Source organism: Procambarus clarkii, chromosome 81 (genome assembly GCF_040958095.1).
Source record: "Procambarus clarkii isolate CNS0578487 chromosome 81, FALCON_Pclarkii_2.0, whole genome shotgun sequence".
In the NCBI taxonomy this organism is placed as follows: Eukaryota; Metazoa; Arthropoda; class Malacostraca; order Decapoda; family Cambaridae; genus Procambarus; species Procambarus clarkii.
Genome location: NC_091230.1, coordinates 18,224,005 through 18,248,195, shown reverse-complemented (window position 1 = coordinate 18,248,195; position 24,191 = coordinate 18,224,005). Strand labels below are relative to the sequence as shown.

Below are 24,191 nucleotides of genomic sequence, written 5' to 3'. Positions count from 1 at the left end.
GCTCGGCTTTCAGCCGACCTGCTATCTTCCCCTGGTATACATAGTTTAAGTCTCGTGCCGTAATCCCCAGTGTAAAGGGGGTGCGTATGTCGGAGCACCAGCAGGTTTAATGTAGCGCTTCTAATGGTACTACCTTGGAGTAGACGCGATTGTGCGTACCGTCACACTGGACCACTAAGGAACGGCTCCTGAGACACCGACACCTGAGGCTCCGGAGGCCTGGTCGACGACCGGGCCGCGGGGACGCTAAGCCCCGGAAGCACCTCAAGGTAACCGTACTAGGGAACGGCGCCTTAGACACTGTACTGGAGAACGTTGTTCTTGTTGTTGTTATAGATTCAGCTACTCGGAACAGGTTCCAAGTAGCACGGGCTATGGTGAGCCCGTAGTGGACTTACCTGGCACGGGAGTGGTGCCGTCTCTGTCCATTGGAGAACGGCTCCACAGCCTAGAAGAGAGACGGTCGTGCCACTCCCCCCCTCACCCCCCCCCCCAGACTACGATCAAAGGGTTCGACATGCATGGCTTCTCAAGAGGAAAAAATTCCTCTGCCTGTGTCCTGGGGTCCCCTCCCCCCCCCCCACACATTATATTCATAATTGTCTGGGGGTTAAAAATGAATTGTTTGAAAAGGTTTAATTTAAATTCTTTGTGTAGTGTTCCTTGACGATGTTCTAGATTCGTCTGTGTAAGCGCCAGTGTGTCGTGCTTCTGTAGCTTGCCCATGTTGACTCGTGTTTGCTACTTTGATGTTCCCTTAATTGATTATTTACTGTTATCTTGAGATGATTTCGGGGCTTTAGTGTCCCCGCGGCCCGGTCCTCGACTAGGCCTCCACCTTCAGGAAGCAGCCCGTGACAGCTGACTAACACCCAGGTACCTACTTTACTGCTAGGTAACAGGGGCATAGGGTGAAAGAAACTCTGCCCATTGTTTCTCGCCAGCGCCTTGGATCGAACCCGGTACCACAGGATCACAAGTCCAGCGTGCTGTCCGCTCGGCCGACCAGCTCCCCTAGCAGGATTTGCTTTGCTATTTCATTTTCCAAATAACTTGCAGATAATTATACCTAATCTAACCTGAATCTGGTGGTGACTGGCAGGTATATGTAAGCGTGTGCGCGCACGCACGGCCCCCCCCCCCCCCCCCCCTCTCTCTCTCTCTCCTCTCTCTCTCTCTCTCTCTCTCTCTCTCTCTCTCTCTCTCTCTCTCTCTCTCTCTCTCTCTCTCTCTCTCTCTCTCTCTCTCTCTCTCTCTCTCTCTCTCTCTCTCTCTCTCTCTCTCTCCTCTCTCTCTCTCTCTCTCTCTCTCTCTCTCTCTCTCTCTCTCTCTCTCTCTCTCTCTCTCTCTCTCTCTCTCTCTCTCTCTCTCTCTCTCTCTCTCTCTCTCTCTCTCTCTCTCTCTCTCTCTCTCTCTCTCTCTCTCTCTCTCTCTCTCTCTCTCTCTCTCTCTCTCTCTCTCTCTCTCTCTCTCTCTCTCTCTCTCTCTCTCTCTCTCTCTCTCTCTCTCTCTCTCTCTCTCTCTCTCTCTCTCTCTCTCTCTCTCTCTCTCTCTCTCTCTCTCTCTCTCTCTCTCTCTCTCTCTCTCTCTCTCTCTTTCTTTCTTTCTTTCTTTCCCCCCCCCCCCCCCCCCCCCCCCCGCCGCACGCAAACTAAACACCAGCCTTAATAAGCATAAATAACCCCCCAACGATCATAGCAATAATATCTGAAAGGACTATATCTGGCGGCCTGCCTGCGTTACTAATTGTGTTAAGGGTCGGCTCCGGTGAGATATTAACCTGTTGCTGGCGGCTCCCTCGTCTCTAAGGCTATTGTTAAAACACCCAGATTATATACCCCTAGACTAGTTCATATATTTGCCGGTGTGATAGAGACACTAATATTAAACCGGAGGAACCGGTTTTTTTTGCTATATCGCGGTAGTCCGGGGTTACCCAAACAACAGGGAGTGGGATGATCCACGCAGGGTGTCGGATCCTCTCCCGCTTCGCTACTGCTTTTGTTTTTACGCTGATGTTTTTTTGTTTAGTTCATTTATTATGGAGCCCATCCTGCCAGCTGTATTGGAAATGTTACAGATGCATATAATTAATTTTATTATATAAAATAGAGAGACAAAATACTAATTTTAATACAGAATTCGTTAAAATTGATGAATGCATTTTTGGGTCGGCCGCCGCTTTAATGCTCTTAGCCTGTGGACAGGTTGAAATAGATGCTTCACCCAAGTACTAGTAATAATAATAATACCGACGGAACCTAAACAGTTAACCTTAACTTAACTATTTTCAGAATTATAATATATGATAACGCAATTGACATTTGGGCAAAATAACGATCTTACATACAGTACTTGGGGGCCACCGCGGCATGAACGAGCCTGAGGTCAGGTTGTGGTGACATCGGCTTGTGGAGCCTCGCCTGAGGTCAGGTTGTGGTGACGTCGGCTTGTGGAGATTCGCCTGAGGTCAGGTTGTGGTGACGTCGGCTTGTGGAGCCTCGCCTGAGGTCAGGTTGTGGTGACGTCGGCTTGTGGAGCCTCGCCTGAGGTCAGGTTGTGGTGACGTCGGCTTGTGGAGCCTCGCCTGAGGTCAGGTTGTGGTGACGTCGGCTTGTGGAGCCTCGCCTGAGGTCAGGTTGTGGTGACGTCGGCTTGTGGAGCCTCGCCTGAGGTCAGGTTGTGGTGACGTCGGTATAGTTGTGGCGGCTCAGCCCAAACTTACCATTTTCCTTATATATATTAATTTTTATTAATATAAAATATGGATTTGTTCATTAATTTTTGTATTTCAACTAGCACAATACCGCCTTATCGTATTCCTTAGATGGTTCTTTAATGGTTACTGTCATCCTCTGTCTGTGTGTATTTAGTATTTGTATTTACAGTTTGTACCTGAAGGATAGAGGTGCATATGTGTCTTTGTCCAGGGCGCCTGACAGCTGGGTGGACAGCGCTTCGGATTCGTAGTCCTGAGGTTCCGGGTTCGATCCCCGGTGAAGGCGGAGAAAAATGGGCAAAATGTTTCGTTCAGCCTGATGCCCCTGTTACCTAGCAGTAAATAGGTACCTGGGAGTTAGACAGCTGCTACGGGCTGCTTCCTGGGGGGGGGGGGATTGTAACAAAAAGGAGGCCTAGTCGAGGACCGGGCCGCGGGGACGCTAAGCCCAGAAATCATCTCAAGATAACCTCAAGACAGGAGCATCTGTGTACGTGCTTGTGTATATATATGTGTATTTACACATCTGTCAGCGCGTCCCACGTGATGTCAGGCGGGAGATCAAGTCAGGAATCACTCCAGCTGATATTAAGCAACATCCCCTCTGTGATCACGGTTCGTAGAGCAATGTTTACTCAAGCCGGGCCTCGGGCCGGGCTTGGGGAGTAGAAGAACTCCCAGAACCCCATCAACCACTAGGTATCTTGGGAGCCTCACTCACCAGGGGCAAGGGGATTATCGTGAGGCTCAAGACTCTCTCATTGGGTTCAAGACATTAACACAGGGTATTACAGAGTCTCATTCACTTCGTCCGAGACCAATTCTCTATTGCATGGGTTGATTCGCTACATCGTATCGGCCTAGTGGTTCAGAGATGTTACCACATGCGTACTAGCTTAAAAGCCCTATTCTACAAATAAATTAACAAATGATTCAATTTATGTTTTGTGCTTTGTACTCGTCTAGTTGTGCTTGCATGGGTTGAGCTTTGGCTCTTTGGTCCCGCCTCGCAACCGTCAATCAACTTTTTTGTGTTGGGACATTGATTCCCGGAGCCACCAACAGATTGATAACAAAGGTCACTGGCTGTCCTCTAGTGGCGGCAATAGACATCTTACGAACCACTCCTGCAAGTTGGGTTCATGTGGCGGCGGGGCCCTTGCGACGGCGGGGCCCTTGCGACGGCGGGGCCCTTGTGACGGCGGGGCCCTTGTGACGGCGGGGCCCTTGTGACGGTGGGGCCCTTGTGACGGGGGGCCCTTGTGACGGCGGGCCCTTGCGGCGGCGGGCCCTTGTGGTGTGGTAGCTGGCGTGGGGTGAGGGATTTATCACCCTGTTGACGTCCCTCTTCCGCACGCTCTTTCTCCCGCTATGGTGGCCGCGAGACGTTTATAAGCACATCAGGTTGCTTCACATGGAAGGTTATGGCGCCTCGCTACCACACCATATTATTTATGTGTGTTTTTGTGGGTGAGGCTAGTTAGTACCTGGCGTCTCTCTTGATTTCTGGCGGGTGTTAGTCACCCATGTAGTGGTAGGTCTACCACCTGTATCCTTAATCTACTACCATATTAATCTACCTAAAGTGTCAGCGAGCATCTTCTGGTACTACCTAATGTCATCTACCACTTCTTGATATCTAAGACTGCGTAGCATCTAGATTCTAGGACTATATGTGGACTGACTTGGGATCGACAGGCGGCAACAATCAATCAATCAATAAAGATTTGCCTGAAAATACCTGGTGTCTTTGTTGGTGCCACCTGTTGTTTTTTGTTGGAGCCACCTGTTGTTTTTTGTTGGTGCCACCTGGTGTCTTTGTTGGAGCCACCTGGTGTCTTTGTTGGAGCCACCTGTTGTTTTTTGTTGGAGCCACCTGGTGTCTTTGTTGGAGCCACCTGGTGTCTTTGTTGGAGCCACCTGGTGTCTTTGTTGGAGCCACCTGGTGTCTTTGTTGGAGCCACCTAGTGTCTTTGTTGGAGCCACCTGGTGTCTTTGTTGGAGCCACCTGGTGTCTTTGTTGGAGCCACCTGGTGTCTTTGTTGGAGCCACCTGGTGTCTTTGTTGGAGCCACCTGGTGTCTTTGTTGGTGCCACCTGTTGTCTTTGTTGGAGCCATCTGTTGCACATGCGTAGAGCTAGCATCTTGAAGTGTCTCCTGTTACCAGACACTTAAGTACTCAAGAGTGCTGGGTTAATGTAACCTAACCTAGGTACAACTAGTCTGTCCTTTATCTCCCCCTAGGAAACCCTTTACTGCCCACCCCCTAGTCCTCGTCTTGCCCACCCCCTAGTCCTCGTCTTGCCCACCTCTAGCGGTAGCATAAATGTAGGAAAAATGAGTGGTAACAGCAAGACATGAGTGGGACGTGATCCCGTGCACAACACGCCCGCCTTGCTGAGATTGACAAGGCTACACTCCCACCACCAACTGCCTGGTGGCCGTCGTCTCTTGCAAAGGTGTGTGTGAGCTGTTATACAGGGGTCTGGGTGTATTGCAAAGGTGTGTATGAGTTGTTATAAAGAAGTCTGGGTGTGTTACAACGGGTCCAAGACGTGATGTGAAGTGGTCTTGTCTTGAAAAGTTGTGCTTTTTCAGTGTAGGCCGCCCCCCCCCTGACACTGTCTACACTGTATAGGGGTCTCTACCTCTCAATGTAGCACCTCACTTGAAAAGGAGACCTCATAATGCTGAATTATATCGATTGATTGATTAAGCCAACCAGGAGGTGGCACGGGTATGAATAACCCGTAAGAATGATATCAACTTGAACATTGAACTCGTAAGTCACACACACATATATAGTTGCATATAGTAAGTTAAATTATATAAGATAGTTTTCCCAGTAGGGGGGGGGGAGTTTAATGTGGTTTGCAACCGGTCTCTTGATTAGTGGCCGCGGTAAAATATTGGCTGGGAGGACACCCATGGTATAGTGGCCTCCGTGATTAACTTTTGCCATATAAAGTTATCAAAATCGCCTGTGCAATTGCATACACTGTTGCAGAAAAAAGTGGAGTAAAAGATAGCCTTTTCAGTTTATATAATTCGTTGTTTACTACAGTGAAATGAGTATTGCAAACTCTGTTCCTGTCATTAACTTTGAACGCACGAGCCATTAGTGTAAACTAATGGTTTACGGTCCTAATATAGGGTAGAGCTGTAATGACAAGGGCCCCGTGCCCATCTCTAGGTTACGCCGGGGCCCGTGCCGGCATCTGTGTAGAGGGTACGCCGGGGCCCGTGCCGGCATCTGTGTGGTGTGTTTGAAGTACGCACGGTTCAGACCTGTGCGTACCCGGGAGGTACGTGCCCGTGCTTATCTGGGAGCACGACAACCCACCAGAGTACAAATATGGCCGGCTTATCACCACTTCCACGTCACAAAGTAGTCCCCGTTAATTTGTGGCTCTGTAGCCTCTTGATCCTAGATGAGTCTCGGCCGCCTGTAGATTGTAATACTAAAGGAATAGGAGCTGGCCAATTTTTTGTACAATTAGAGGGGGCAATTAGTACAAGTCGTTTTTGTACAATCATGATGTACAATTCATGTACAGTCATGTAGAGGGGTCCCTGAGGACAAGGAACAAGGTCCCCGAGGCAAGGTGGTGTATATGTGTACTAAATTAAGGCTTAGATCGCGTATGTTATTCCCAGGATTGTCTATTTAGGCGTAGAACAGGTTAGGGCTATGATTACTTTTGTTTTACCTTGCGTCATTTATTTATTTATTTATTTATTTATTTATTTATTTATATACAAGAAGGTACATTGGGTTAGAGAGAATACATAGCATAGTATTTACAATCTTGTAAAGCCACTAGTACGCGCAGCGTTTCGGGCAGTATACTCCGGGCAGTATTTCATACTCCGTATTATACCAGTATTACAAAACGCAAACTATTTTTAGGTACAGGAATCCATATTTTGTTTATATCATCTACAGTATTTCTGTAGCTACAGGTTCTATCATATTTAGAAGATAGATTGGTATTACAATACAATAAATGTGGATTATAAATTATTATTATCCAGTTTAATGCATTATTATTATTACTGTATATTAATAGATTTCATCCATTTATACACATCAGTCATATCTCCCGTCTGTAGTGATCAGCTTGTACACTTAGCTGCTGTTGACTGAAGAACGTTGAATGTTATGTTTAAAAAGATACTTGCATTATAAAGTGCAATCAAATCGTATCCCGAGCATGGCTAGGCTGCTAGAGGCTAGGCTGCTAGAGGCTAGGCTGCTAGAGGCTAGGCTGCTAGAGGCTAGACTGCTAGAGGCTAGACTGCTAGAGGCTAGACTCTACCGTGCAATTGAAATTGAAATAAGTTTATTGAGGTAAAATACACACAAATGGATGAGGTAGCTCAAGCTATTGTCACCCCGTTCAGTACATCGTGTTACTATATACACAGACACACATCACAAACAATAAACATATTACCGAACATTCTGAGAGATAAACATATAGATTTCTACCGTGCAAAACAACCCATCCTCCTATTTAGATAGTGAGCAGTAGTACCTATTGCGACGGTCGTCAATAGTCACGAATTCGTACGTACTTAGCTTTTAGATAGTAGTATACTGACTAGTTAGGAATTCTTTAAAAATAGATGAAGCTAAAACACAAACTTAAATATTCTTAGGCCTAGTATAGCGCACACATGTACGATATTAGGCCTCAGATATCGTGTATTAGGCCTGGAAGGGTTAGGTTAGTTTGTCAAAGCATCACAAGTAAAAAATAGTTTTCCTGTTTGTCCTGCTCAATATTTCAGATTTGAGTCGAGTTGTATATCACGCCTTGTGAGGCGTATATCACTCCTTGTGAGGCGTATATCACTCCTTGTGAGGTGTACATTATAAATAATACTTGGTACGGGATGATACTTGGAAGTGTGACGTCACGAGGCCCTTGAGCGATGGCTGGGGTCTGGAGCCCATCAGAGCGTCTCGAGAGGGCGCGGATCCACCGCTTCTTGATTGACGGACCCACAACGTTCTTGTTTCGGCAAGCCTCTGTCTCTCATCTCACTTTGTTCTCCCTTGTCAACGCAAGTGTAATAAGCTCGGAACCAGTCGGGCGGCATCGTATCGCATGGAGGGGCGGGAGAAGGACCTTGCTGGCCCCTTAACTCAATGGGCGGTAAAGTCCGTTATTGGCGTTAGTGACGTGGGTGTGTTCCAGTACCCAAACCCATTATATCAATGGGTAATTTACCGGCGCCGCCCACCGGATGAATATGAGGGTAATAAAAAGCTAGTTCAACTTGAGTCTCGTACTCTCTCTCTCTCTTGAAATATAAACAGTCAGGCATTGTTTGGTAAACAGGGATGAGTCTGGCTTATCCCGCACACCTGATAAGTCTTTTTTTAAATCTTCAATTTGATTATTTTCGTTTAAGTAACACACACACACACACACACACACATATATATATATATATATAACTGAAAATATGTAAATTATATAATAAAATATGCAAATTCGGATGAGGGAAGATAAGAGTAATTACTACACAGGGGGATAATTTAAACTAGGCTGTCTTAGACTATGCCGAGTTCATTGTGTGCGTTCATTGTGTGTGGTGTGCGTTCATTGATGGTGTGCGTTCATTGATGGTGTTCGTTCATTGATGGTGTTCGTTCATTGATGGTGTTCGTTCAATGGGGAGTTCGATGCAGTTCATGCTCGCAGAGTGCTCAAGATTGGAAGGTTCGTCACTTTAGCAGCCACCTGCACTTGCCACAGGTAACGATCTTTAATCTTGGTAATGATAATGTTATAATTACACTCAGAAATCACAATAGCGTGATGCATCAAATGAACAAATCCACAAAAGAAGGAAAACTTCTGGTTGCATTTCTTTTAACCATGTCGTAGCTCAGTCGATTAAAGCAGCGTCTGGGACGCTCTCGGACGTAGGTTCGAACCCTCGTCACGGCCCTTGTAGATTTGTTCATAATGTCATAATATTGTATGCTAGTGCATTCTATTCTTTGTCTAAAATTGATATCATACTGAACCTGTGGAACAACAGAGATAGGGATTCCTGGGTCTAGTTCATCGTCATCTTTATTGGCTGCTGTATCTATTATGATGGGTTATATAAGCCATATAATATATATTATATATGGGTTATGTTTGGGAGATGGTAGCCGTACACAAGAGACTCTAAAGCCTCTTGTTGTGTGCAGCCAACAGGTTATTTATAATTCCTATTATGAGGTTCTTATACGGTCTATCTGGCAGGAGAAGTTTTCAAGTGCCTTAAGAGCGGAATAAGTTTTTTTTTATTAACACATTTAGGTACATTTGCATTTGTGAACCGCACGTCTATGGGTCATCCAATAAGGTTAACAGACTTCTAGATGTGATCACTGCTAGGCTTAGGCTCGGCTACAAGTACCTCTGGCAGTTTGTAACATCTGCTGATGTAGATCTGACTAAATGTAAAATCTGTCAGCAGAACTATTCGCATACTTTGCGTCATTATATAATGGAATGTGAAAAAATCGCAGAATTCGGAGAACACCATCAATGGAGTCCAAGAAATGTTAGTACTTCATTCATAATGATGTGCTGCCGGGAATCTTAGCCAAGTATCCAAAATTTGCTTACAGTTGGTAATGCCTGCACATGACTGTAAAGCTGCCGCCCAGTTGGGTGGGTGTGGAGCAAGACTAGTAACTGTGACTCACCATAGATGTAAAGTGCCTTGTATAGTGACTGTTGTGAGCCTCTTGTTGAATCACTTGTGATACAAAAAGATTATCAATGTGTGTATATGTATTTGTGTAAATGATTGTATATATATATATATATATATATATATATATATATATATATATATATATATATATATATATATATATATATATATATATATTAACAATTGTGTAACTAGCTTCAAACGATTGTCACTTGCTTAGCTAAATGAACTCTGGGGTTCAGTTCCTGAGCCCATTATATACCTCTGTAATCCTTTCCGCCACCGCCCATGGGATGGGTATGGGGTGCATAATAAAGAAAGAAATTGAAATTGCATTTGAACTACGGAATGAGTTTTTTTTTATTAATATATGAGGTACATCTGCCTTTGTGCAGCTACCCTAGATTATATGAAGGGGGAGTATAGTGTCAAAAAGCTAGCTACGTGATGTTAAAAAATCCCCATCATACAGGATGGTTAGTCATGCAGAGGCATGTGAGAGGTAGTCTGCACTGGCAGACTCCGGGTGCATTATGAGGATATCAACAACACAAGAGTGAATAAGGTAGCTGTGATACTAAAGGTCCCCATCTCGCAGGATGGTCATACAGGGCCATATGTTCAGTAGCCTGCACTGACAAATTTTGGGTACACTGTGAGGATATCTTCAAGAACACGAGAGTGAATTAAGTAATTGCAAAGCGCCAGGTACCTCATACCAACGGGTCTGAATGGTCTAATAACTGGGCATTCGGTGATGTAGTGCGGGAGATCATGCCGCAGTTCCTGCTCACAGAGTTTGCACCTGGAGTGCTCAGGATTGGGAGATCCGTCACCTGCAGCCACCTGCCGCAGGTAACGGTAACCCAACCTGATCCTGGCAACCACTGTGTCGCACAGTCTGGTCCACGTTTTGTGTTGCCCATAGATATAGGTTTCAGATCTGAACAAATCATAGCTTTTTATACTAGTACTTTCAGGTCGTTGGGAGCCAGTAATTTCAAGATTGGGAGATCATCAGTGTGTTAGGAAATGTAGATGTTTACCTCTCAATGTTTGGCAATATGTTTATTGTTTGTGATGTGTTTATATGTATGTATTAACACGATGTACTGAACGGGGTGAGAATAGCTTGAGCTACCTCATCCCTTTGTGTGTATTTTACCTCAATAAACTTATTTCAATTTAAATTTCAATAAGTGTGTTTGGCTTAGTCTGCGGCAATATTACGCCATATTCCAAGGAGTTGCCCCTGTACTTGCTTATGTAGTCTCACTCGTTCCTGTATATAACATCAGTATTGTTATGGATGAAAGTGTCTAGATTTACTTTGGATCTACTTCAAGTTGCCTTCGGGATGTTCAACGAAAATATACCTCCTTGTATGATACAGGATATATATATACCTCCTTGTATGATACAGGATATATATATACCTCCTTGTATGATACAGGATATATATACCTCCTTGTATCATTATATTTTAATCAGTTTGTGAGGAAAACAAATAATAATAAAAAAAATTGTACTCCTGGGAGTTTGCAACACCTGCCGGAGTAGAGCTGGCCAAATGTAAACTTGTGAAGCAAACTAATCCCATACCTTGTCTCATTGTGTAGTTGTAAACAAATCCACCACCACTCCATCACTAAAGTCCAAAGTTTATTTTTTTTCTGGAATGACACACACACACACACACACACACACACACACACACACACACACACACACACACACACACACACACACACACACACACACACACACACACACACATATATATGATTTATTACTGCTCGTAGGATAGGTATGAGGTGCATAATAAGTGAGCAAATCTAACAAAAAAATAAGCAGGTATTTCCACACGGTCTTAGTTACTCTTAGTTATTTTCTTAATGATGATTATTTTCTCTTAATTCATTTATGTTGATAATAAGATGCAATAAACGTGTCCTCATGGAGGCCACTAGAGTGTTAGTGGCCCTCGGGTAAATTTAGGTATGTGTGTTGCAGGGTGCGGGTGTGACGAGCGAGGGTCAGGCAGCAGCAGTTGTGACATCGTGACTGGCCAGTGTCCCTGTAAGAGCAACGTGGACGGCCGCACCTGCTCCACCTGCAAGGTAAGTCTACACCTACACCCGCCCACACACGCCTCTGAAGCACGCGGGGGAGGCTCTCCTGCCTTACACAACCCAGAGCTGGTAAGGCGGGGCTCGCTATGTAGTGCTCGACCCTCCAAGCACCTCTTTAAGTATAAAACACTCACTCACTCACTCACTCACTCACTCACTCACTCACTCACTCACTCTCACTCTCGCCATGGGTATTTAAAGAGTGTGCAGAAATACTTTGCTTGCCACTCTCCTTAGTATATAGTAGGTCATTGGAGACGGGAGACCTACCCAAAATATGGAAGATGGGGAATGTAATCCTAATATACAAAAAGGGTGACAGACAAGAGGCACTGAACTACAGGCCAGTGTCCTTAACTTGTATACCATGCATGGTGACGGAGAAGATCGTGAGAAAAAACCTAGTAACAGTTTTTATTATTATTATTATTTGCTACCACAGACGTGGCCACACATTTACAATGCTAACCAGCATATATACATTTTCTTCTGTCCTCCATGGACAGGGTTAGAGATGTGTTAAACATATAGTTCAGGGGTTTATTGAACAATCAACCACAGAAGGTGATTCGATGCTTTTAAAATGCTAAGCTAACCTAAGCACAAATACCATAGTTGAGATAAGGATAGATGAGAGAGTAATAGAGGTCACCAGGGCAGGGCGAGGAACATAATATCTGATCTTAGAAAGAATGCCAACAGTTTTAGAAACTTTTTTTGCTATATTTAGAATGTGTCCCTGGAAATTCGGTTTGTTATCAATGAGGACACCAAGGAATTTACCATCAACTTTACTACTGATTTGTATATTGTTTATTCTTAGATTAATTTCATTTGAGGATTTATTACCAAACAAAATATAGAAAGTTTTGTCAATGTTAAGGGTGAATTTGTTAGCAGTTAGCCAAAGATGGACTTTATTTAGTTCAGTATTCACAGTGACATTTAGAGCAAGAGGGTCAGGACTGGAGAAAATGAAAGTTGTGTCATCAGCAAATAAAATTGCTTTGAGGTGTTGAGAGGCATTTGGAAGGTCATTAATGTAGATGAGAAAGAGGAGAGGGCCAAGTATGCTGCCCTGTGGAACACTAATGTTTATAGGTAGTGTCGGAGAAATGAAATTATTCACAAAAACATACTGGAGCCTGTCAGAAAGGTAGTACTGAAGGTATTGCAGGGAGTGACCTCTGACTCCATAATGATGTAATTTAAGAAGAAGGTTTTGGTGGTTGACAATGTCAAAAGCCTTACATATGTCCACAAATAACCCATGTGGGAAGAACTCAACAAGAGGTTCCAGGAGGTCTTCATGATAAAACAAGGTGAGGTCACTGCGCTAGGAGAGGGGAGCAGTACACCAGGCGGCCTTGGAAGGGTTCAAAATTACGAGAGATGAGGTCAAGAGACACCTGTTGGATCTGGATGTGAGAAAAGCTATTGGTCCAGATGGGCTTTCACCATGGGTATTTAAAGAGTGTGCAGAGGCACTCAGGAGGAGTATGGAGAGAAGTATGATTGAATGGTTTTGTTGCTTCATTTCAGCCTGGGCACTGGGGCCACGTGTCAGGGAGTGGGTGCCTGGAGTGCCACTGTGACAAGAGAGGGAGCATCAGCCCCCAGTGTGAAGATGCCACGGGGCAGTGTCGCTGTCGGCCCGGTGTTGGCGGCACCCGCTGTGATACTTGTCTGCCTGGCTACTGGGGCTTCTCCAGACAGGGATGCAAACGTGAGCAAACTTCGTCTCTAAATACAATGTAGTAATTTGTTCTTTTTGTTATATACAACTAAAAATATTTTTGTATTCTTTTGTTTTCTGTAACAAAACACTATTTGTTGTACCTTGTCTTTAATTGTAAAGGCTCTTACATCTCTCCTCAGCATGTGATCCATGTGGTAGTCCTGGCCGTTTTTGTGACCCTAATTCTGGGCGTTGCATTTGTCCAGCCAACACAGAAGGTGACCGCTGCGAGAGGTGCTCTCCTGGCTCCTGGGATTATCATGCTTCGCGAGGCTGCAAGGTTAGTACAGTAATACCTTTCAATTTTCATTCCTCCAGTATGCTACTCATTAAAAGGAGGCACCAGCCCTGAAGATTGCGTAGTGCTCAATTCCTGGAGGTTTTGTGTAACTGGATCACATACTGTATTTAAAGGCATTTTGAAAAATGTCAATGCCCCCCAGTGCCACTTGTTAAGAAATATTGGCTCCATTAATAGTGCCCCCCTGCAATTTTTGTGCCTGAAGTCAGGGATTTGTTATCCATAGAGTCCTTAGTTTATCACTTTGTAATATTGCATTTTCTGAGAAGGGGGGAGGAAAATGATGAGAGAGGTAAGGAGAGCAAAGGAAATGAGGGAACAGGAGAAGGGGGATGCTGGAGGAGAGCGAGGAGAAATGTGGAAAGTGGGGGAGATTGGAAAAGAAAGTGGGGAAAAGGAAGGGGAGGAGAAGGGAGAGAGGGGGCACTATATTTAATTTTAACAAATTGTTAAGACATATAAATGTCAGTTGGGGAAAGTTCATTAAATTTTATTTTAATTTCTTGTATTGGTTTGCAGCCTTGCAACTGTTCAGGAGCCGGAGCCGAGAGTCGTCAGTGTGACTCTCGCACTGGCCATTGTGTGTGCAATGAAGGTTATGAAGGTGAGCACTGTGGTAAATGCAAGTTTGGATACTTTGGATTCCCAGTATGTGGCCCATGTAGCTGCAACATGGCAGGCACCAACCCACATAATTGTGATAGTAAAGGACGATGCCAGTGTGGTGATGATGGACAGTGCCCATGCAAGGTCAGTAAATCATTAAAATTAAAATGTGTGTCCACACATATTCAATATTTGATAAATATTTCCCTCATATATAAAAAAATATGCTATAATTATTTACACAACATTAAAATAAAGCTTTGAAAATATAATGATTATATTAAGGGGATTAAATTAAGTACTATTTCAAGAGTGAACTTAATGTAGATTCCTGATTTATTTCCTTCACTATTACCTTTCTCCTTATGTGAATTAATGACTTATATGAAAGTAAGAGATGATACTCTTTGCTTAAAGAGTAGGTTATTGTAGAAGTCATGCAACAGTTGGAACATTAGTGTGTTAAGAGTGTGGCTAAGAACAAAAGTTTGTGCCTCGGAGAGAGGCTACGGGATCCAGTAAGTTCAGTAGAACTTCAGTTTCAACCCTTTTACCCTATCGTAGCTCAGTCGATTAAAACAAAAGTTATATTTAGGAAGTGTTCTGTGAAACAAGTGACTGAATATTTTCCAGCATAATCACCTTCAACAAGAAATATGTAGATTTATGTACCCTAGGCCTAATGTAATAGAATTTAAGACATTCTTCATGGCTGTGAATCTTCATGGCTTCTTCATGGCTGAACATTGTGTGAATGTTGGCCTCTAAGTAAAATAAATAATTACCAAGAGAAAGCACTAAGTCAATTTTACTATACAGTATAGGATAAAAGAACAGCTGCATATAGTAAATATCTTGACGTTGAAGAAATGGTTTAATATATATTTGTGATGTACTGTACTGTAAGCATTTTGTGATAAGTTAGTACAAATAGAATATTAATCCATAGCATTTCCTTTGCAGTCTAATGTGGTGGGCCATAGGTGTGGTAAGTGTGTGGGCGGGACATTTGGCCTTTCGGTAAACAATCCCTCTGGGTGTACCGGGTGCTACTGCTTCCGAAGAACCAACAAATGCATACAGGCCGACCTCACCTGGTCACAGGTAGGGTTATTACCGGGGATTCAAGTTGGATTGGCAAAGGCAGCAAGGAGGCATTATAGTTGTAGTTTAGGTCATTTATCTTGGGTATTGGGCATTGGTAGTTTTAACAGCTTCAGTAGTGCAAAGTAACTTGTACTGTTAACTTGGATGTTATTGCAAATTATGGTACTTCTCCAACTATAAAAATAACTATATACTATAAAGTATAATGTATGAGTATTTCCATGTATTTCACTTCTAAAATCAAGTGATATTTAGTGTGGATATGATTATACAGTTGCAGTATTTACTAATTATCATTACAAATTGTCTAAAAAATTAAGTAAATTATAATGCCACTTATTTATTCAAGCACCTAAATTAATATGTAATTTAATAAAGAAGTAAAAATATCAATCGTATAGAAAAAGATTTTTAGATAAGGCGATGAGTGTATAGGAAACACCTTTCTGGGCTGGTCAGTGTTAGTAAGGATGAGCCTACAGTGTTGAGTGGATTAGAATACTTTATGGAGGCTTTGCCAATTACCCAATAAATGATGGAAAAATAAAATTAGATCTAAAGGTATAAGGGGTCATGTTTGATTAGTACTCGCCTAGTTGTGCTTGCAGGGGTTGAGCTTTGCTCTTTGGTCCCGCTTTGCAGTGTATAAGTACTGTAGAGTTGTGGATTAAACACACTTTATGTATGTCACTGGGCTAGATAAAATTGTCTAATTAATATGAAATACTGATTATAGAAACCTTGTATAAAGGACAAGGCTACTTGTGATATGCTGCACAGTATATGTAGCAATGCATGGTACTCTACTTTTATGTACAAGTGACTTGAATGAATTCTTTGGTCTTAGACATAATTAGCTTTACAGCAACACATTATAAGTATGTACAATCTATTGTAATACTGTATTATATACATAGATATAGCCTTGAATTGTATTTTGCTTGGCAGTAATATATTACTTTACAAAAAGCTCTATATATTGAGAAATGCATTTTAGTATAGCTTTTTTTTTTTTTAGCTACTCTGCTGTAGAGAAAACCAGCATTGAATATAATGAAATGCCATTTTCTGGGTGAGACCCGGAGGCTCCCTGGAGCTATCCAGGCTGATATGCTAATATTAGACTTTGGCATCAGTCAGTGTGAATGGAGTTCTTAGGCCTACCAGGGACCACGAGCCAGAACATGGCCCCCTCAGAGAGGCACGAGGAGTAATGGCCTATAGAAACCCCCCATGTGGTTGGAAGCATTCTATGTCTGCCATTGACTGGGTCAGGCACCCAGAAAGGTAAGCATCCCAAAACAAACCCCATATTCTGGTTAAGAAATTGCTACCGAGAGCCGAACTAGTGGACAGATCAACCCCCAAACAAAAACAAGCAAACAAGTGTGACATCACCATGTTGCCGCGCCACCGTCTGCGCAGCTCCCTCCTCCCCGGGAGAGGGAATGGGGAGCCCCACATCCCCCGTGCCAGCTACCAAAGACCCCAGTTCTGAGGCTGGATATCAAAAACACGCGAAAAACCGCCGACCAGAGCGAGGGAGGGTTTTTCGCGTGTTTTCGGGAAGGAAGCCGGCAACGCAGCAACCGATGCAAGGCCCCTGGCGGACGAACCCAGCGATCGAGAGAGAGGCAGAAGGGATGGCTCTGAAGAAACCAAAACTGCCGACAAAGCCAAACCCGACCCGCGGGTAGACCATCACGACAAAGTTCAGGCTCCCGCACAAACCCTCGAGCAACCGCAGAGTGACCCAAGAGCCCCAAAAAACAGGCAAAGGTGGGACCGCAGCCGAAGGAGAGACTCCGGAGGGAGGGAGAGACAAGGAAGTGGTCCGAGAGTTCCTCGCAAGACCCAGCCAAGTCCGAACCTGGGAGGGAACCAAATGGGACTTCCTCCAGCTCACCAAGAACCCAAACCTGGTGATCTGGGAAAGAACCAAATTCCTGGCGAGCAGACAAACGGACCGGCTGGGAGCCCAAACCAGCCAGTCGTCAAGGTAGGCCAACACCCGAACACCTAAGAGACGGGCCACCCCGACCCGAGTAAGGCGTGTGAAAACGTGAAGTGCCAGATTCAACCCAAACGGGAGACAACGAAAGTGGTAACTCTGATGCCCTACAACAAAACCGAGCCAGTCCGTAAACCAGTCCCCCTCTCTGAGGGGACCAGGTTCTAACTCGTGGTCCCCAGTAGGCCTTAGAACTCCATTCACACTGACTGATGTCAAAGTCTCATATTAGCATATCAGCCTGGATAGCTCCGGGGAGCCAACGGGGCTTCCCCCAGTAAAGAAGCTGAACAGAATGCAGATAAATGTACTGTATTATATTTTCTTTACACAGTGCATATGCTAAAAGTTTATTTTGTACCAGAATAACCTTGTTTTTAAAGTATTTTTGTTACAGAAACTGCATGAATATTAGTAGTAGTAGTAGTATCAATGAATGCAGCTGTAGCTAACATTACTGTATTGGTCCATAAAACTTCTAACACATTTACAATCAGATTGCTTTTAACATTATTATTATTCCTAATAGTTTTAATATCTTAATATAACTTATAATTACAATACAGTATTGAGATGAGATTCTCAAGTGAAATATTTGCATGTTTTCTTAACACATTAAATGAATGTTATTAAATAAGCTTCCTGTATGGCCTTATTATTATACATTTCTGGACTTGAAGCAAAGAAGAAATTCATTACATTGGAGAAGCTAACTGGATGCAGCATTTAGATCTCGGCTTAGAATAGGTAATTACAGAAATCTTTAACCCATAAATGGCTTGGCTATTTAAGCCTTGCATAAGGTGCACATGACAAAAAATAGTTTAACAAATTAAATGTAAAAATCACATATGGCAATTGGATCACCGGAGGTAATTTTTAAATTGCAATTGGAGCTATGAAAGGGTTATGGTATCCTCAGGATACTAATGTTGATGATGACTGTGGGTTTAGTTACTATTAAGTTATAATACACTTATAATGGGTTGCACAGTGGTCTACATACTCAGCTTGCAACCAAGGGGATCTAGGTTCAATCCACGGGCAACAAAAAGTGGTTTGGCATGTTTCCTTTTATCTAATACCTCTGTTTACCTAGCAGTAAAATAGGTAGCCAGGACTTGGCAAATTGTAGTGGGTTGCATGTTTCAGAAGGTCAGTAGTTTGCCTAGAGGGAACTCGATAAGTCCAAGTACAGGCTTCCTGCTCTCAACAATTGGAAATAATCCAGGAATATCCAGAAATCCAATGTTGGTGCCATAAAAATATGAGTAAAACAGCATGATAAATTTGTTTTGAATGTATAACATATAATAATTAAGAAGTTGGCTGATGGCAGACATAGGTTTGTGTTATGTTGAAGATTGTCAAAGACTGTGCATAAAAGCTGAGGAGTTACTGTATCATTTTCTCACACCCGGTGCACGCACCCAACTCACTCCTAGGTGGTCCTGGTGTTTCCCCTGGAGCATCCACACTAACATATGTACTCTTTCCAGTGTTGTGATCTCAATTTTCGAGCTACATCGTTCATTTTGGTATCAAATTGTTCTCAATCTAATGACGCGCATTTTAAATCTAGTCCCATAATAATCGAACAGTAAATGGAATTTTAAAAAAATATTTTAATTTTGGATGCAACATGCAATCCCCGCCGGACATCCGTAAGATTATTAAAGGACGCAAACCACGTTGCTGCCAGACGAAATTGTTAAGGAATTAGATATTAAATTGAATCTCTTGTTTAAGGTGTCGAGTGACATTTACACCACAGTACAGTATATGAGAAAAAAAATACACCACTCTGCTTTGGTATTGGGTTTAAGGCCTACCATCAGCATGAGGATTACTACAGACATCACAATAATGTATTGACCAACCAGCAAGTTTAGTCTTGAATATAGTCCAGGACTAAAGTACACTCTCAAGTGTACATACACTGAGAAATGGGCTCCACCTCTTGGTGCATAAACCCGTTGTCTGCATTCAGTACACCATCTTGTAGCCATTGTACTCTCCCATTCTCACCAAATGCCATAAATTCATTATACTGTACATACATGACCACCCTGATTGTATTTTGGTGATAGCATTCTTGATTGTCATTATGCATCATATACCTAGTTAATATTGTAGGAAAATCTATTTATGAAATAGATTTCCGTGCACTCTCTGTGGTGTAGTGGTAAGACACTCACCTGGCATTCCGCGGGCGCTTTGTCATGGATTCGTATCCTGGCCGGGGAGGATTTACTGGCCACAAATCCTTAACTGTAGCCTCTGTTTAACTCGACAGTAAATTGGGTACTTGTTGTAAAAGAATAATTCTTCGTGGGGATCGTATTCCAGGGAACATAGGATAAAGGACTTGCCCGAAACGCTATGCGTACTAGTGGTTGTACAAGAATGTAAGAACTCTTTATATATATATATATATATATATATATATATATATATATAACAATTAGATCTGTGAATATTAACAATGTGTTAGATTAGAATCTTTGTGAAAGTGGATAACTAGAAAAACCACTATTTATATACTGAATTTAATTTCTTTCTTTATTATGCACCCCATACCCATCTCGTGGGCGGTGGTGTAAAGGATTACAGAGGTACATAATCGGTTCAGGAACTGAACCCTCTAGTTCGTTTAGCTAAGCAAATAAGAATCTTTTGATGCTAATTACAAAATTATTAATGTTATATATACATGTACACATACTCATACATCCATGTACATATATATACACATACATATTTAATCACCCACACATATACACACATCAATAATCTTTAGTGTCACAAGTGATTCAGCAAGAGGCTCACAACAGTCACTATACAAGGCACTTTACATCTATAGTGAGTCACACAGTTACTAGTCTTGCTGCACACCCACCCAACTGGGCGGCAGCTTTACAGTCATGTGCATGCATTACCTACATTAAGCAAATTTTGGATACTTTGCTAAGATTTCGGGCAGCACATCATTATGAATGAAGTACAGTACTCATACATTTCTTGGACACTATTGTTGGTGTTATCTCTAAATTCCAAAAAAATTTCACATTCCATTATATAATGACACAAAGTATGTGAATAGTTCTGCTGACACCATTTACATTTAGTCAAATCTACATCAGCAGATGTTACAAATTCCGAGAGGTACTTGTAGCCGAGCCTTAGCCTAACAGTGGTAACATCTAGAAATCTGCTAACCTTATTGGATGAGCCATAGACGTGCAGTACTTCCTGCATAATAGAATGATGATGTACTGAAATAGGAATTTTTTCAGAACTATTTAGTGAAGTTACATATTTATTCTAAAATGACTGCTTCCCAGAATATTAGTGCTCAATAAATCTCTGGACGCTTTATTAATTAGCACATCATTAAAATGGGAATTCCATGTTCCCATGTGAGCTAGACCTTATCAATGAGCTGTTAGCAATCTCGTGTTTTTATATTAATTGCCAGCAAACATTTAAACACTTGGATACCAGCTACTGTCTTGTAATTTAACTTACATGTGCTGTTCTTTTTTGAGGGGTTTTAGAAGAACTGCAGTTTTAAGAGCTTCTTCAATTTGTTTTTAAAATTTTATTGCATTCTTACCTGTACCATACTTGATTTCATTAACTTGCTACTCGTACTAGTGGTTGTACAAGAATGTAACAACCTGTATATATCTTGTACATATATATAAGTGCTAGTTGAGGTACTTCAAAAAAATATCAGTCCATCCAACCACTCGGAGGTCCATCCATATAAATGCAGTATGTATGGGGTGGTGGGTAGTTGGTTTTGACTTGGCAGGTCAACAAGCAGTTGTGAAATCTCGCTTAACAATCACTTACGATGTCAAGTTAGGATTCCGTTGGCAACATAACTAAATCTTCCTCATTATAGTTTAGTTATGTTGGTCCTGAGTCATTCAGCTGTTTGATTTTGAATGCTTTACTGCTGTGTTGCATAAAGTATAGTAGTACAATACATCAAAAAGATCTGGAGTTACTGTTATACAGTTTTATGCTTTGTTTTTACCCGTGTGCCTTGGTATGTACGATCTGTACAGCCTTTCCTCATGTTAATTGAAAGCTTCCAGGTTCAATTTCCATTGTAGTACAGAGATGTTTAGGCACGTTTCGGTTCACCTAGCAGTAGATAGGTAGCCGGCAGTTAAACAACTGTTGTACATTGCATCCTGGGAAAGGTCATTGGGTCATCGGTCATTGCCTATTGGGACCTTGATAAGCCTGATGGGCTTCCTGTTCCCAACAGTGGAAAACCATATACAGTAGTCTTATCATAATTTGTTTATATTATATTTGACACTAATAGTGCTGCATGCCAGCATCTTTTTTTTATTTGCTTAACTTTGAAAAGTGCTTTCACTTGTTTTCCCTAAAGTATCTCCTTAGTTGACATGCAGTCATCTAGTCTCTGCATTAAGTTACATCTAATCTCTGCAGTATTAGGTACTTCAGTAAATCCACTATACACAACAAACATTTGTTATTTGTTTTTAAGAGGTAATCATTAGGATGCTTTAGAGCTTCTTTCCTAGAGTAATTCCCTTTTTCACTATCAAACACACAAATTTCTCAGGCTCTCATAATGCTCACTGAAGTTTCTGGGGGGGGAGCCCCTTCGGCGCCCCGGAGCAATCCAGGCTGATATGTATATCCCTAAACTTTGGCATCAGTCAGTGTGAATGGAGTTCTAGGCCTACCGGAGACTACTAGCCAGAATCTGGCCCCCTCAGAGAGGCACGAGGAACAATGGCCTATAGAATGCACATGGGATTTGAGCATTCCATATCTGCCATTGCCTGGGATAGGCACCCAAAAAGGTAAGCACCTCAAAACAAACTACTATTCTGGTGAAAATGACTGAAATAGACAAACGAGTGGACAGAACTCCCCAAATGAAAACGAGCAAACGAGTATGACGTCACACAAGCCGCGCCTCTTGTCTGCACAGCTCCTCTCTCCCTGGGAGGGGGGGAAGAGGGAGCCCCAGACCTCCGCGCCGGCGATCCACCCTGCAGTTTTTCGGCTGATATGGCATGGTCGTGGCTCCAGCTCCAGACTCTGTGTTGTTCAGTGCCTTGGATCCAGTACTTCTCTTACGGTGGCGTGCAAGCTGGGAGTAATGTTCACAGGAACTCAGGCTGCATGTGCATTGGGTTCCCTTCCCCGAGTGCCCTATAAGTACTGTTCTTGGAGCTTGGGGTTATCTTCCACAAGTCATCTTGGAGTCTACCTCTGTTGGTCTTTTGCTGTTCGGTGATTGACCGCCCTGAGTGTGTTGGGGGGTTTCCTCCCTTATTTGCCTTGGGGTAAGTGATAGTTTTTGCACTAGTGGGGCACAGGGTACTGAGTGTGTTGGGGGGGCGCCAAGACAGGAAGACGCCACCTTGATGGCGTCTTCTTGACTCGGGCATGTCGTGACCGTTGATGTGTTGTTGTGCATTGTCATATATGCATTTTTCTACATTCCCACTCGTGCAGTCATCGGGAAGATATGTCTTCATGCAAACTGCACGTATTGCGAAGAAGAACTTTTTCAAACCTCTTTTCTTGTTGGCAATGGCCTCTGGGGGTCGGGTTGGAGAGCTTCATGCTCGCCTCCTGTGCAGGGGTTTCTGCTTTTGGTTGTGGTGATTGGTTTGTTCGTTTGCAGCCGTCTCCTTCTTTTCTGGCGAAGAATGAGACTGCTGCTTTCCGGAGGGGTCCTTGGGTTGTTGATGCTTGGGTGGTTAGGCTGGGGGTGCATCTTGTGTTGTTTCCGGTTGCGGCTGTCCTCTGTTATTTGCGTGCCATGGCCTCTGTGGCTGGGGATGCTCTTTGGGTTGTTCCAGTTTCCCTTCTTTCCTGTTCTTGGGTTCGGGTCTCTCAGGTCGTCTGCAGGGTTATTCGGTCTAGCCAGCCTGTGGTCTATCCCCGTGCCCATGACGTTAGTAAGTTTGCTGTGCTTGCTGTCGTCTTCGGTAACATGTCCTGGGCTGACATTCTGGCATGGGGTTTTTGGCGGTCGAACAGGGTCCTGGCTGCACGCTACCTCCTGAATGTTCCTGGGGCTAGTCAGGCCTGTGATGCTTTGGGTCGGCAGTTGCAGCCTGTTGCCTTGACTTCGAGTTGAGATGTGAGCACCAGCCCCCTCCCGGGTAAGTCCCTCTGTTTTTATCTTTGGTGAAGTAGCTCCGGGGAGCCGAAGGGGCTCCCCCCAGGAAACCAGCGTTGAATGTAATGAAACGCCATTTTCTGGGCGAGTCCCGGAGGCTCCCTGGCAACCCTCCCTCCCTCTGGTTGGCGTTTTTTTCATGTGTTTCAGACATCCAGCCTCAGAACCACAGGTTGGATCGCCAGTGCAGAGGTCTGGGGCTCCCTCTTTCCCCTCCCAGGGAGAGAGGAGCTGCACAGACATGCGGCGCAGCTCATGTGACATCATGCTCGCTTGCTCATTTTCAATTGGGAAGTTCTGTCCACTTGATTATCTATTTTAGTCGTTTTCACCAGAATAAGAGTTTGTTTTGAGGCGCTTACCTTTCTGGGTGCCTGTCCCAGTCAATGGCAGATATGGAATGCTGTAAATCCCATGTGCATTCCATAGCCCATTACTCCTTAGGCCTCTCTGAGGGGGGCCAGGTTCTGGCTCGTGGTCCCCGGTAGGCCTAGAACTCCATTCACACTTATGCCAAAGTTTAGGGATATACATATCAGCCTGGATAGCTCCTGGGAGCCTCCGGGACTCGCCCAGAAAATGGCGTTTCATTACCTTCAACGCTGTTTTTTTCAGCTTCCAAACCACCACTGTATTTATATATATTCATGCACTACCTTAA

General features: G+C 43.4%; 1 protein-coding gene across 4 annotated transcripts in view; it reads left to right on the top strand.

The window, feature by feature from the left end:
* Positions 1-24,191, top strand: part of wb (wing blister) — a 273,174-nt gene that overhangs the window by 200,973 nt on the left and 48,010 nt on the right. For all 4 annotated transcript variants that reach the window (XM_045766624.2, XM_045766623.2, XM_045766621.2 and 1 more), the window contains exons 23-27: positions 11,462-11,568; positions 13,123-13,306; positions 13,459-13,598; positions 14,139-14,369; positions 15,189-15,329. In XM_045766624.2, the coding sequence (XP_045622580.2) occupies positions 11,462-11,568; positions 13,123-13,306; positions 13,459-13,598; positions 14,139-14,369; positions 15,189-15,329 (803 nt within the window). The remainder of the gene's footprint in view (positions 1-11,461; positions 11,569-13,122; positions 13,307-13,458; positions 13,599-14,138; positions 14,370-15,188; positions 15,330-24,191) is intronic.